We start from the raw sequence: 16,103 nt of genomic DNA on the forward strand, positions 1-16,103 counted from the left end.
GTTTCTCCTTATTTTTTTTATTGATTCTTTCATGGCCAGGCCAACATTTGTTGCCCATCCCTAATTGCCCTTGAACCGAGTGGCTTACTCGACCATTTCAGAGCCAATCACATTGCTGTGGGCCTGGGATCACGTATGGGCCAGACCAGGTAGTGATGGCAGATTTCCCTCCCAAAATGGTATTAGTGAACCAGATGGGTTTTTAACAACAGTTCATGATAGATGCCATGGTCACCATGACTGAAACTAGCTTTATATTCCAGATTTTATTAATTGAGTTTTAATTCCACCAGCTGCTATGATGGGATTTGAACCCAGCCCCTAGAGCATTAGCCTGGGCCTCTGGTCCAGTGACATTACCACTATACCACCATCTCTCCCCTTGTTTATATCTATGTCCTCGACTTTTGGACTCTTTTACAATTATCTTAGAATCATAGGGTGGGATTTTCTGGTCCCGTCCACCAGGGGAATTGTCATGAGTAGGACAGGAAATCTGACAGACCAGCAAAAGGTCCATTGACTTCGGGTGTGAATTTTCAGCCCTGCAACAGGCGGGACCAAGCAACCTACAGCACAGAAGAAGGCCATTCAGCCCATCATGCATGTGCTGGCTCTTTGAAGAGTGAGTTTCTAACTATCAAGCCCCTCGATGATTTTAAAAACCTCCATCAGGTCATACCTCAAGCCTTCTCTCTTAAAGAGTGAAGAGTCCCAATCTGTTCAGTCCTTCTTGGGATGGGCATGGCCCATATCCCGAGAATGAATAAAGGAAAGCTGCCCATTTTTTCTCTCAGTTAAGGTGCTATCTCTCGCCTGCTATTTTGTCCTTCTCTCCTAATGCTGAGTCCAATGCCATTCACCTTTCCCAGGCATGTAGGCATTGCTGTCCACTTACCCTGCTGCCTAACTGAATCACAAAAGGTCTGTAAGAGAGGATTATAATGACTCATTTGCAAAAGCTGGAAGAGCAACCACTGCAAGTGATACTAATAGTCGTTTGGCAGTACTAGAACTTGAGTTTACTGCAAAAAGAGACATTTTGTTGAAACTTTTCAGCTCACACTCATCAGGACAATCACAAGATTACCAATGTCAGGGGAACAGTGCAAAGTCGTTGCTTCCCCTGACATACCGATTCTTGCATTGTCCTGATGAGTGCAAGGCAAAAAGCTTCAACAAAACGTCGCTTTTGTCAGCAATACGCAAGTGATACTTTTAGATAGCTAAGAATGAAACCAGGCAAGAGCAGTCTCACCCCAGCTGGATGACAGTGGAGAGGCGTTGGAGGAGGATGGAGTGATCAGCCTTGTCAAGGGCTACAGGCAGGTCGAGAAGGATGAGGAGGGATCATTTACTTGGGGCGCTGCACTGTGGGTTTGCTATTTTAACCAGAGGCAAACTGCAGGACCAAGTGAATCTTCATATGGTCTGCTGCAAGTTAAACAAATTCCTAATCTGTCATGAGACATTAAACCAAGGTCCTGTCTGCCCTCACAGGTGGACATGAAAGATCCTGTGGCACTATTCCAAAGAAGAGCAGGGGAGTTATCCCAGGTGGCCTGGCCAATATTTATCCCTCAATCAACACTACAAATAAACATTATTTGGTCATTATCACATTGCTGTTGGCGGGAGCTTGCTGTGCATGAATTGGCTGCTGCATTGCCTTCTTTACAACAGTGACCATGGCCAGGATTTTTAGGTTAGCAGAGTTTTCCTCCTCCCCTCCTCTCCCACAGCCCCACCTCCCCCCCCCCGCCATCACAGGAGTCAACGGCAAACACATCCCCAACCAGGCAGCCATTTCACATTCCAATGTGTGTTAATTGGCTGTATTTGGGACTTTCACTCTACGCTCGGGAGGAAATCCCACCTCAGAGAGCTGACTGGCCAGCAGCTCTCTAGTCCCTGTAGCACCTGAAGCTGCAGTGGACAGGATCGGGACTGCAAGCAGTCCCCCACCAGCCCAAATCCCAGGAGTCCAGGACCAGGTAAGTTTTGGGGGTCTCAGGGCGGGTAGGGGAGGTAAGACCCAAGGGGGTGGATGGGGGGAGTTGGGGTTCTGGTGGAAAGACTTCTTGTGGGCAGGGGGGTGGGGGGGGGGTGGGTGGGGGGGGGGGGGGGGGGGGGGGGGGGGGGGGGGGGGGGGGGGGGGGCACGGAGGGAAGACCTGCAGGGTCCTGACCTTTTGGGGATGTGCCCGATGTTAAAAGGAGGTTACTGATGGAGCTGCCTACACCACTCGCCCAACCCTTCCTGCCCAAAGCCTGAACCTGGTTACATTTGAGGCTTCCCCCCACTGCCCCGGAACTCCTCCCACCAGCCTGAAAATTGAGGCTGGGCAGGGAATAGCCCTTATGTGGTCAATAAAGCGTAAAATTGCAGCAAGGTCAGGGCAGGCGGGAATCCAGTGGGAAGGCCATCCAAGAAATTTTACCCTCATCTCTGCCTAGAAACCTGCTGGTGGGGGAATGTAAAATTCTGCCCTACATTTCAAAAGTTTAGAAGTATTTCATTGGCTATAAGACACTACAAAACATCCAGTGGTGGTGAAAAACACTACATAAATGCCAGCCTTTCACTCTTTCTAATGAGTTTATAAACCAACTGTCAATCTATCTTGCCTTATGTTTAAAAAAATTGCAACTCATGATTTTTACACTAAATCTCTAGATTGTTGTCTCCTGATTTATGAGGTGATGGGGATCTCATTACTGATTTAGGACTCCCCCAGAATTTTTTGCATCAAAAATCAAGTAGTTTACTGTAGAGTCTGCCCCATTTTGTTTCAATTTTTTTTCTATGTTTTAGTTTTACTCTTCTTTTTCTCTTGTTTTTGCTTTCAGATGGCAGCTGTTCATCATTCCGCTATTCACACCTGCTCCAGGCACATCTTTTGTTCCTTTTCCCACTCCCTTTGGCCCTGCACCACCAACAGTTTTGTCATTTAATCTCCCCTGCCCTCCACCTGGCCACACACTTTCCCTTTTGTCCTTGTTCCACCCTCCCCACTTTCATTTGCTTAAAACCTATTACTTTTCCCAGTACTGATGAAAGATCATTGACCTGAATCGTTAGCGCTGGTTCTCGCTCCACAGATGCTGCTGAGTGTTTCCAGCGTTTTCTGTTTTTATCTCACATTTCCAGCACATGCTTCTGTTGTAATTGTCAGTCATAACCTGCACTCGTCCCCAACCCAAAAAACTTTGTGTATGAGTTTCGGTTAAGGGTACCTTTACTGATGTTCGATGGCAGTCACAGTTATAATATTCTAAGCACTCATAGGCATCATTAAATTAACCCAATGTGAATCAGGTCTGACGCTATGGACATTAATGCCTAAATAGAGGGTAATTTTTCAGTTGCTGACGCTACCCTTTTGCTCTCTCCTTGCAGCCTGTGAGCTATATGCTTTCTGTGGTGCCCTCTTTGGAATCTCCTCGATGATCACGCTGGTTGTAATTGCGGCCGACAGATATTTTGTGATCACTCGGCCCCTGGCCTCCATCGGGATGCTGTCTAAGAAGCGAGCTGTCTTCATCTTGCTGGGAGTCTGGCTGTATTCGCTGACCTGGAGCCTCCCTCCTTTCTTTGGGTGGAGTAAGTCTCACTGAGAGATTCTGTGACATGCTGATATCAGAATGTTTTATAGGATATGCACTGACATTCATGCACTCTTTGTTATTTGGCAAGTTAAGCTTCTTCACTGGGCAGATACCTTAGGCGTCATTTTGAACTAAGCACCAGAGTGCCGGGTATACCATTAGAGAGAAGACTTCCATTATGGAAACCCTCTGACAGGAGTGTTGGGCAGTTTCTATAACAAGATACCTGGCCCACGATGCAAGTTGTCCACTCCAGGGATCAGTTGAAAATTACCCTCCTTAAATCCAACAGAACCTGATAGATTATCCCACTTTCTGAGCTGAATTTTCACATGGGGGCAGGAAACAGGAGCTGGAACTGTTTTTGGGTCTCAAACCCACGCCCAGGGGATGGGGGGAAGCAATCACCCTTTGGGATTTTAACCAGGGTGCTCTCTTAATTGACCTGGAGACAGTTTCCCTGTTCAATTCAGGGCTTTGGGTGGGCCCTGGAAGCTGGAGGGTCAATCAGAAGCCTCCTAGTTTCAGAGAAGCAGCCAGTCAAAGCATTGGCTCAGTAACTGAAGGGGCTCTTCAACATGAAGGCACCCTCTCACCAACCTTTGTAAAGAACCAATTAAAAAATACAAAAAGCAGCCAGGCCACAGTTAGAAAACACAACACCCCTAAATGGCTCATGCTAGGAACGGGATCGGGAAACTTGCACACCAGCCAGCCTCGTAATCTTTGCGTTCTGTCCGCCTCCGTTCCTGGGGTAAGCGGTGCCAAAGAGTTCCCTACTCTACCTCTCCGTCTCTCTGTGTTTCTCTTTCTGCCTCTCCCTGCGTGTAGGTACGCCTGTCTGTATGCCTTTCTCTCTCACTCTCGCTCTCCACCTGTCTATCTCCCTGACCATCAGTACAACCCAATTCCTAAATTGTGCGGTCTTCCTCTCCTGAAGGTACTGATTCAGCCTGAGGCGAGTATTGGTAATGCGCCCTGAGCGCTGTTGTAAAAGTTCCCTCAGTGTGTCAACAGGTTAATCTGTCAGAAGCTCAATTCACATCAATACAAATGGCAAGTGCACTTATCAGATTGTGGAGTGTAAATAAACTTTGGTCAGGTTTGTAATCTTGATCACTGTTGGACTGACCATCTCCCTGTCAGAGTTTCACTGCAGGTTGCAGGGTTAAAGAGAAAAACTTGCATTACATAGTACCTGTGATTTCCCCAGTTATCCCAAAGTTTTTCATGGTAAATGAATCATTTTGAAAGATAGTCACAGTTGTCGTCTAGGCGAGGACAATAACCATTTTCTGCACAGCAAGGTTCCATGAACAGTGTTACAATCCAAATGCCTCATTTTTAAAAAAATCTTCCATGGGATGTGGGTGTCATTGGCAAGGCCAGCATTTGATGTCCATCCCTAATTGCCCTTGAACTGAGTGACTTGTTAGGCCATTTCAGAGGGCAGTTAAGAATCAATCTCATTGCTGTGGGTCTGGAGTCACAAGTAGGCCAGACCAGGTAAGGACGCCAGATTTCCTTCCCTAAAGGACATTAGTGAACCAGGTGGGTTTTTACGACAATCAATGATAGTTTCATGGTCACCATTACTGAGACTAGCTTTCAAATCTCGAATTATTAATTAGATTTAAATTCTACCAGCTGCCATAATTGGATTTGAACCTATACCCCCTGAGTATTATCCTGGGCCTCTGGGTTACCAGCCCAGTGACAATACTATGCCACCATCTCACCACCACCACGTCTCCCACCCCACACCCCATTTTAACCACTAGAACTATGCCACAAGATTTCACTTTTTTAAACAAAAACAAACATCTTGTGTATCAAAGACTCAGACAAAACAAGCACTATTAACTTATAGCTATGTATATCATGCACTCCGTTTTACTTCGTAGTTCCCCCAAGAATTCCCTTATACTTTATGATATCTTTGAGTTATATATTTCTGTTGGGACTGCCCAAGAGTATGCCACACTCCTCTGGATGCATCATTTAATTCTCCTCAGCTCCAGCTATTCTTAAAGGTAAGACTTTCATTTACTACCTCTTGACTGTGGATGCCTCAGTCCCTTGTCCTGGTTGCTTCTCAATACTTCCACGCTAATCTGCTGATTGCTTTCTTTTGCCACAAAAGTCTGTGAGGACCACTGTTGATTTTTCCACTAGCTTCAAACTAGGCAATCTTCCAACTTCTCTCCCTTCACAAAACCAAGATTAAGCCTTACCTGCATTCCACGCAGCAAATTATGAAGTTAGTTTTTTCTCTGCTTATAGTGCAGGCCTAACTAACTGTCATTTACTTTGGCTATGTTCTTTCAGTGAGCTCACAACACACAAAATCCAAACTACAAGTAAAAAACTCTCTCAGCAAACACCCAAATAAACTGAAATCAGAGAATCTCCCTAAACTCCACTCATCTCCATGACATCCTGGCATGCTCTGGGATGTCATCAAACAGACCTTTAGGTTAAGGTTATTTATAATTCTTTTTTTGATTTGAAGGAAGAAATTTATTTCACAACCCTTAAGGTTTTCTGAATGCTTTAAAACTAATTTAGCTCTATCTCATAAAACAAAATCATCTCTCTGGACTTCTCTAAATACAAGGATTGCTGACGTCATGTCTCCAATTAATAAAGACTGAAAATGCCAGTAAAACTCAGCTAGTCTGGCAGCGTCTGTGGAGAGAGAAACAGAGTTAACGTTTCGAGTACATATGACTTCCTCAAAGCTAAAAGCCATATGGACTCAAAGCGTTAACTCTGTTTGTCTCTCCACAGACGCTGCCAGACCAGCTGAGTTTTACTGGCATTTTCAGTTTTTATTTCGGGTTTCCAGCATCTGTAGTATTTTGCTTTTATCATGTCTTCAGTTCTTTAGTTAAGTAAGCCCACCTCTGCTTTATGATCTTACCCTTCTAATTGCTAACCTCTTAAGTCAACATGACCCCAATTTCTTAAGTGTCATAAACTTCAAGCTTGTTCGGATTGCGTTCACCTGGAGTTGCTCATCAGTTTCCCAACCAGATGCCCCCATTCTCCACAGTCAAAACTTTAATTCCTAAAACTAAAAGTTGTATTCCAAATCACGTGAACCATGAACTAGACATTCGCAACACAGTATAAGATAAATGACTAATTAATCTGTTAAATGGTGATAGCTAAAAGCTAGATGTTGACCAGGGCACAGAAGAGCTCCCAGATCTTTCTTGGATAGGTTTTTATATCTGAACAAGCAAAGAGGCTGTCAGTTTAACATTTCATCTAAAGACAATACCTTTAACAATGTAGCACTCCCTCAGCACTGCACTAAGATATCAGCCTAGATTACACGGTTAAGCTCTGGAGTTGGGCTTGAACCAGCAAAGTTCTGACTTAGTTGTGGCTGTGTAGATAGTTAAGATAGAATTTTTGCCCCTCAGAAGTGATGGGTGGCAAATTAGGGGAGTTAATAGCCTATTAGGGCCAATTGTGAGGGGCTGATTCTGCCCCTCTCCCCCTCCTCCAGGCTGCGAGCTGTGATGTTTTCTGTGTGCCTTCTTTGGAATCTCCTCATTTATCAACAGGCTGTAATTGCCGTCTCCAGGCCCCTTGAGAATTGGGTCAGCTGGAAAACCCCAGTTCGCCTATGCAACAATAGTGACTGTCAGGAACTAAGCCAGTTGCCCGGAGGCAGCCTCCAGGCAGCAGACCGCTGCACCCGGAGCTCCAGGCAGGCTTTGAGGCCTACCCCACCCGCCTGGCCACTGCTGCGGCCACTGAACGCCCTGTGGAGGGATTCCTCCTCCACAATGGTGGCCCGGCTGCTGATGCCAATCTTAAATTTAAAACTTTTAAAAGTTGCATGGAGAGCACCTCAAAATGGAGGCACACCCTCCATCCCTCCCTCCCTTACTTGAACTGCAGGCTGAAGTTCCTTCAGGGCTGGAGGGCTTCCTGTTGGCCTTCCAGCTGTGAGAGCCCGCCTACCGCTCTTCATTGGATGGCGAGTCCGCCCTCTGGCCACTAATTAATTCAGAAAAAATCGCTGACGGGTGGCTGTTCCCCACACAGTGTGGGGTCGTGACCCCTCATTTGACCCCAACATCGAGGTCCAAACTCAAAACCTTAAATCCTGCCCTTTGTTTCTAATAAATAGCCTGGGGGAACGAGAGGTCACAACCTGAACTTATGTAAGGTTAGATATAAAGACATGATTCTTTTCGCAGTAAGTAGTGGATCTGTTGGCTTGTGCAGTGAACGCTGATTCACTGAATTTGTTTCTGGCTGGAGGGGAGACCATACGTACAAGGAATAGGTAACATTGATTAGGGAAGATTGCTCTCCTCGGTTATTTTGACTGGCCCAAGGGGCTTGGAGAGGGATTTATAAGATTTTTCTTGGCCTGCGTTCTTATCTGGTTTTTCGACATGGAGATAGGGGAATGTTTGGGATGTAAAAAGTGGTGTGGGATAGGCTGTCCATCGTTTTTCACACAAGCCAATGGAAATACCACCACTGAGCCAAGCTGGCACTTTGTTTAGCCAATCAATTAGCTGTATAAGTTGTTTTGATACTTGGCCATGTTAAAATGTAGAAAGAAACCACAGAACGGAAGCAAATTACACACATTATTATAACAGGCAGTAAAGCTGGGGCTGGTGACACTGCTGGCTGTGTTGCAATGCTTGGCAAAATGGGCCCACTAGTGATCGTTAAAGTGTCCAGGCACCCAATTTGCAGCTAAGATCATTTTTAAGAAATTCTGCTATAGTTAAGTGTCTGAAAGTACTGTGGAGTGTTTTTGGAGGTGTTTTTCCAGGTGTCCTGGATTTGCCAGAGACATCCCTCACAGGGTGGCAAAGGAATAGGTGACCTGTCCCCACAAAGCCTCTTACAGTAAAATGGTGCCTCTGGGTCTGCAACAAGACATTGAGGTGGGGGAGTGGCTGTGAAAAGGGCTATGGAGTCTCTCCTCCTGCCAAGCTCCACCATTAATGATTCTAGCGCAGCATCTATCACCCAGAGCCCCATCTCTGGCCTGGGTGTTGCCTTTTCCATCATATAAATTCCACCATTGTTATTCAGTGCAACTTCCCCTTAAGATGGGGCAGCCTGCCTTTAAGATGTGGTATCTACACAACGTTGCTCAGCCCCCAACCCACCGTTCAACTCTGTGCATTGCCCTCTGCCACCTTGGAGCCAGCCTCCTCCATGCTCCTTGACAGTGACAGGAGGTTGCCTGACAGGCCGGCTAATGCACCCAGCATCACAGTGTGCCTCCTCATCAGCTCTCTCCTGCTTGCTGCCCGACCCAGGTCCTAATCTGAGTCCTCGGCAGCAGAACCCACCTGTGACCTCAGCCTCCGAGGGGCTGGGGAACAAAGTATCCTTTCCGTCTGGCCTGGCTGTAGCCCACATGTGCTGGATCACACACTGATCCCAACTCTACACTAGCCCATATGCGCAGTGCCAGTACCTGAGCTGGTGACCGTGAGTGTTAGATCAAGTGACAAGACCTCTTCATCAGTGCTATGCCGTTGCTTTCTCTCCTCATCCTGGGGCAGTGTCTGGGCAGGTGGCAGTCCTTGGTTTTCTGAAAGCAAAAAATCAGAAGGAAAAGGTTGGGGTGAGGGAAGGGAGGATGGGATGGGAAGCAAGAGGTCCATCAGCAGCCTACCTCTCATGCCAGATAACTGGATGAGGGTGGGCTGAGAGTTGAGAAGGGGCAAAAGGCAGGAACGCCTTATAAATAAACACAACTGGGAGGTTTGTGGAAACGCTGCACTTAGCCTCAGGGGCCCTGAAATTGGGGAGGAGAAAATTCGATTGTGGGCCCCTCCATAGATCCTTATTCAGTGATCCTGACATGAAAGTCCCACTTCTGACACTAGCTTACAATGAGGGCTTAGAGGGTTAAATTACAAAGACAGGTCATATGAACTTGACTCACGTTACCCTGGAATATGGGAGATTGAGGGGGGTGGGGGGGGTTGTGGGGGTGGAGGGTGACCTGATCAATGTGTTTAAAATGTTCAAAGGATTTGATCAAGTAGTTGCAGAGGCACCATTTTCTCTGGTGGGGGAATGGCGAGCAAAGGGGCATCCTCTTAAAATTAGAGTCATGCCATTCAAAATCAAAATCAGGAGAGGTGGTGGAAACTTAAACTCTCTCCCCCACAGTGCTGTAGCTGCTGGAGTAACCGGAGCTTTCAAGACTGAGATAGATTTTTGTTGGGTAAGCGAATCGAGGAGCAAAGGTGAGCAGATGGAGTTGAGGCCAATGATCCATTTGAGATGACAGATCAGGCTTGAAGGGCTGAATGGGCTTTAGTCCCTGTTCCTAAGTCGTCTTCAAGTCGGTGGTTGCAAACAAATGACTCCAAAGATCTGGTTACCCTGCTATAAAGTGCAATTATGTGCAGATCACTAGTTATGAGGGAATGAGCATAAGGAGCTGCCTATAGTGTCCCTATTTTGGAAATCCTGACAGCTGTGAATGACAAGCCAGCCATTGCAAAACCTCAAATGCACTTTCTGCAGTATTCAAATCCTACAGCCTCGTTGGGTGAGTTTCAACTCTCTCTGTGCCTTTGATCATGGGTTAGCCTCACTTCAAATAGAACTCTTTATTTACAAGAACAGCCCATCAGCCTCCAGTTCCTCTGCTGTGCTCAAGTAGTTTGATGTGAGGGGCCCATTGCCCAACTTTGTACATGCAAATGACCCCTGTGTTTGAACTCAGAAGTTCACCCTACTCTAAGATGCATTTGGTCACTTATGGAGCCGGTTTCCAAGTTACAGAGAATTGTGAGGTTCTGAACTGATAGGTTAAGGGAAGGAGGGAGGGAATAAAGGTTCAAGTGATTGTTCCCACCTGAAGTGCTGCTCCTCTTACTTAATAGCAGCCCTGTTGGAAAAGTCTGTAGCTCAGCTGAGCCAACCCTTTGGTGGAGGGCATTTCTGGCAGTAATCGTTGAATCATAGAAGAGTACAGCACTGAAAGAGGCTGTTTAGGCTGCCCCAGCTCTTTTGAAGAGTAACCCAGTCAGTCGCACTCCCTCGCTCTTTCCCCATATCTTCCCAATTATTTCTCCTCCCAGTATTCATCCAATTTCCTATTCAACCTGTTTTCAGCACCCTATCAGGCACTGCGTCCCAAATCCTAACCACTCATTGCATAAAAAAACATTTTCCTCATGTTGCTTTTGCTTCTTTTGCCAAACAGTTGAAATCCAAGCCCCCTCATAATTGATCCTTCAAAGATTGGAAAAAGCTTATCGTCGTTTACTTTCTGTAAACCCTTCATGATCAAAAGAGGCTTATTTCAAAACTCCTCTCCAAAGGGAATTGGATAAATGTTGGAAGGAGAAAAAAATTGCAGAAATTTGGGGAAAGATTGGGTGTGTGGGACTAACCGGATTGTTCTTCAAAGCTCCTCTTAACCTCTGCTCTGTGGAGATAGACGAAGAGGAAAGGGTGAAACAGGAGGAGAGGACGTGATCTTTTTTAAACAGTAGTTATATTCTACTGAATTGCCACATGATCTAAATGATACAAAGAGCTGGTGTTTGAATCTTTTTGGATCGCCTATATTTTATAATTGCTGGTTAGAGGCTGTACAGGAGCCGTCAGTTAGTAGAGAGCTTCCGCGCCTGTGGCAAGTTGAACAGAATACCGTGGTTGAGGTCACCTTTTCTTTTTCATGATGTCACTGGAGAAGATTGTGGCCAGAAGTATCCTCGGTGCTGTTGCTGCCTCACCGAAGGCAGTTCAGGGAAGGGGTCATGAGAGGTTAGGGGACAACTCCAAGGCCTGAATACTGCTGTTGGCATGTGGGGGCGGGCCCAACATGCTGACGAGCAAAATAATGCGCGATGGCGTCGGGCGTGCGCCCCAATGTCAATACGATATTTCGTTCAGTGGGCATGTGCTGGAGGCGGCTGCCCGCCCACCAAGCTGTCAACGGCCTGTTGAGGCCATTAAAAAGCCAACTAAGGTTGTTACCAAAGCTGCTCGTCCAACCTTAAGGTTGACGGGCAGGCGAAGAGCCCAAGCAGCCTTCGCGTTTTTCAGGAAACCTCATCCACGGGCGGGATGAGGTTTCCTGAAGGTTTAATTAAATAATTAAATAAATTTTGCTAACTGTACAAACATGCCCCAGCTTATGTTTAAATTATTTTTCAGATCCTTTATTGAAGATTTCCATTAGCAAATTAATCTCCGAGGCTGCTCTGTGCAGCAGGGAGATTACTGCACTCTTTCACATGCAGGCACGAAAGAGTGCAGGCCCCGACTCTCCCTCTTCCACACCCCCCCAACATCCCCCCCCACCCCGCCCCCCCACCCCCCCACCCCCCGACCCCTCGCCCACACAGGTAGCACCGCCAACCATGTGTCACACTGGGTGGGCCTTATTTGGCCCATCCACATAAAATGGCGGCGTGCAGCCGATCGCAGGTGGTGATTGGCTCCGTGCCCCCCCCCCCCCCCCCCCCCCCCCCCCCCCCACCCCCTGACCTGCCTGACACAGGTAAGTTTCTGGCCCAAGGAAACTTTTTGACTACAAGGCTGGGATTTTTATTTTCTGGTGGGGCCAGGAAGGCGTGGGGGCGTGATTTGAAAATCGCATTCCCTGAGCGCGGCAATGGATCCTACTGTCTCCGGAACACGGTGCAATTTTCAAAGTGAGGGCAGTTTGGGCAATGGGGATCCCTCTCGCCTTCAGTTAGCGGCCCATTAAGCTACTTGAGGAGCTGGTTAGTAAGACGGGAAGGACAAGGGTACAATTTACAAATTTGATACCACTGAACCTGTACAGTGTAGATTGTGCACAGCTGTTAGATTCAAAGCGGGCTGAAGTTAAAGGTTTTTTTAGGTTGAAAAATTTCAGGAGCTGGGGGATCTTGTGCCGGACCGTGTGCTTTACCTTCTGTTTGGCCAGTTTTGTGCTCTTTGAGGCTGCTGGCCCACCGAGTTACTGCCTCTTCTCCTCTGTGAGGTAGTGGCAGGCCCCATCATGGCTGCTATCTGCCTCTGCCGCTCACACCCTGCAGGCAGCTGTCGCGTCCTGGTTACACCCAGTGCTGCTAACTGGGGGCAAAGCTCATCTCCGGCCCAATTAGGACATATGCAGTTCAAGATAGAGGAACGTGAACAATGCAGTTGTGTTATGGGATTGGGACCTGGAAAATTATCCAAGCATCAGGTTCCTGACTCTGATAATTGAGCTCCATGTAAGGGGAGCTCCATTTGAAATAGCTGCTCCCAGACTGCTACTCAATAAATTAATAAGGGGAAATTGATGTACAGTTTTGGTCCTTACTTAAAATGGATATACATACAGTGGAAGAAGTTCAGAGAACGGTCTCTAGTTGATTCCTGGGATGAAAAAATGTTTTATGAGGAGAGATTGAGCAAGTCGTGCCTGTAATCATTGGAGTTTAGAAGAGTGAGAGGTGACCCTATTGAAACATAGACAATTCCAGGGTGGGGGGGTCAGGGGTTGAGGCACTTTGACAGTGTAGAAGCCAAGAGGATGTTTCTCCTTACGGGGGAATCTAGGACTAAGGGGCACAGTTTAAAAATGAGGGAGGAGAAGAGGAATTTCTTCTCTCCGTGGGTTGTTAGTCTTTGGAATTCTCTTGCACAGACAGTAGAGGAGGCTGGGTCATTGAATATATTCAAGGCTGAGTTAGACAGATTTTTGATCAGCAAGGGAGTTAGGGGTTATGGGGGCAGGGAGGAAAGTGGATCTAAGGCCACGATCAGATCAGCCATGATCTTATTGAATGGCAGAGGAGGCTTAACGGGCCAAATGACCTACTCTTGCTCCTATTCCTTATGACATCAGTTATGAAAATATCCTGTATGACAGTGGGGAGCCACAAAGAGTGTCACCAGTTCTTGCAAGCCCCAAATGGGGTAGGGTGTAGGTCAGGGAACAGTGCAAGAGCATAAGGTGTGGGACAGAGGGATGAACAAGGGCATAGAGTTTTTTTTTACTTGTTCATGGGATGTGGACATCACTGGTTTATACAGCATTTATTGCCCATCCCTAATTGCCCTTGCTCAGAGGGCATTTAAGGGTCAATGTAGGCCAGACAAGGACACCAGATTTCCTCCCCTAAAAGACATTAGTGAGCCAGATGGGTTTTTACAATTGGCAATGGTTTCATGGTCATCATTAGGCTTTTAATTCCAGATTTTTATTGGATTCAAATTTCAAACCCAGGTCCCCTGTGTCGCTAGAATACTAGCCCAGTGACAATACCACCATGGCATTACCTCCCCTAGGAGGTCAGTGCATCCAAGCCTGGTCTCGCCCTTGGTCTTCAACTAAGCACAATTACCCAGTGATTATTATGAAATGCAGGCATCTAAAAAGAGTTCCTGTAAAAATGAAAGAAAAATAACACTGTATTTATCAAACCTAAGTGAGGCCACCACCGGTCAGCTGACATATGGTTTTGGCAGAACACTTTGTTGGAGAATAATTATAGATTGTGCCTCAGTGAACCCGGAATGGACAATTATTCATTGATGGCACATCCGGCTGAGCATTTAAGGTCAAGCCAAGTGTAAAATGCATAAAGGCCAGGATTTTACAGCCCCGCCCCCCCACCCCCAGCGGGATATCACGGCCCCACTGAATTAAATGGAGATTTAAATGCCGCACCGCATCCGCTGAGGGGAGACATGCTGCGGCAGGGCCATTAAATCCTGGCCATAGTGTTCCTTGTCACTGATTGACGAGCTGCAGGGCAGTCACCCTCTTTTAGAAAGACCGTGTGGGATTGTGTTTTTCAATAAATACAAAGGACCATACAACACAGAAGGTGGTTATTCAGTCCATCATGCCTGTGCTGGAATCACATGACTGCGATCTTATTCAGAGGGCATTTTGATACTGTTAATTGAGGTCAATTCTGGTTGTAAGTGCAGGTAGATCACCTGCTAAACTGACCTTCAGTAATAACACCATTTAATGGATCACTCATGTTGTCGAAGGTCCTGCGGCTCAGTTAGCAGCACTCCTGACTCTAAGCTCGCAGGCTCAGGGTTCTACTGGTGCTTCAGCATTTGACGATGGCCATGTTTATGTTGTTAGTCAGCATGTGAATCTTTCCGGTACTCTACACTATCCTTCCAAAGCAAAAGTGTGTGAAGACAGGGAAAAACAAAGCCACATTGCATATCTACAGGTCGGTGTAACAGCCTCAGTCATAAATATTCGTCAATCCGTTTAATACAATTAAAAATATATGTGGGGGAGGAGCAGAGAGTAGGAGCAATTTCAAAGTTTTGGATATATTGTACACCAAAGCATCGAAATGTTTGATATCAGATATTTATACCAGTAATAAAGGAGGAAAACACACGTAGGACCCAGAGCAAAAAATTCTGAACCTGGTCTGAGTATCACAGCCTTCACACGAGTGAAATTTTGAAACTTAGAGCAATAACCCTTCTCCTTTGGATTAGGATCCAACCTGCAGTGTGAGGGTCAATTCTTCTATCCACCCCACCTTGGCCTCCCATGCTAAATGGACACAAACATTGTACCATGCAAAATAACATATTAGTCTGCTGTTAAAGTGTGGTTTGGCTACAGGACAGAATCATGGCTTTTTTAGTTGGGTGATTCCAGCATTAAGTGCAATACAAAAATTTGCATAAGATGACATGTGACACCTAGAATGTCGAGGTATTTTTATAGATAGATCGGTAGACAGACGGGCGGGCAGGCAAGCAGACGTGCAGATGGGCAGGCAGACATACTGATAGGCAGACAGAAAGACAGGCAGGCAGACAGACAGATGTCTAGGTAGACAGATAGACAGACAGGCAGGCAGACAGAAGGATAGACAGATGAGCAAACACAAGTAAGCAAAACTGCTTTGCCATTTAGCCTGGATATAAGAATCACTGTCAATATTACTTATCATTGTTCAATAATGTTCTATTTACACCACACATTTGAAATGTAATTTTAATATAAATACATGTTATTTTACTCCAATTATCATCCTTTCTCCTGAGGGAACTCACTTTTGTTGGGGTAGTATTGCCAAGCGTCCTCTTTTACATTATTCAAGCAGGCATTCTTTCTCTGTTATCCTCAGCAGTAAATGATGGTCAGTTAATTCCTCAAGATGGTAGCTCCATCAGTTCAATAGTTCCATTTAGAAGGACAAGGGCAGTAGACACACGGGAACACCACCACCTGAGTTCCCCTCCAAGTGACACACTTTCCTGACTTGTAACGATAATGATGTCCCTTCACTGTCGTTGGGTCAAAATCCTGGAACTGCCCCCCTAACAGCACAGTGGGTGTACCTACACCACATGAACTGCAGCGGTTCAAGCGACAGCTCACCACCACCTTCTCAAGGACAGTTAGGGATGGGCAACAAATGCTGGCCCAGCCAGTGACATTCAAAGCCAAGAATGAATAAAGGAAATTGCCTGAAAATCAGATCACTCACAGCATCTACAATGTTGTTT

The 16,103-nt window shown here is 46.3% G+C and overlaps 1 protein-coding gene across 1 annotated transcript in view; it reads left to right on the top strand.

Moving 5' to 3' along the window:
- The window catches only part of opn4a (opsin 4a (melanopsin)), an 82,170-nt gene that overhangs the window by 11,793 nt on the left and 54,274 nt on the right, over positions 1–16,103 (top strand). The window contains exon 3 of the mRNA XM_041176105.1: positions 3,400–3,603. Within this exon, the coding sequence (XP_041032039.1) occupies positions 3,400–3,603 (204 nt within the window). The remainder of the gene's footprint in view (positions 1–3,399; positions 3,604–16,103) is intronic.

The sequence above is a fragment of the Carcharodon carcharias genome, chromosome 28 (genome assembly GCF_017639515.1).
Source record: "Carcharodon carcharias isolate sCarCar2 chromosome 28, sCarCar2.pri, whole genome shotgun sequence".
In the NCBI taxonomy this organism is placed as follows: Eukaryota; Metazoa; Chordata; class Chondrichthyes; order Lamniformes; family Lamnidae; genus Carcharodon; species Carcharodon carcharias.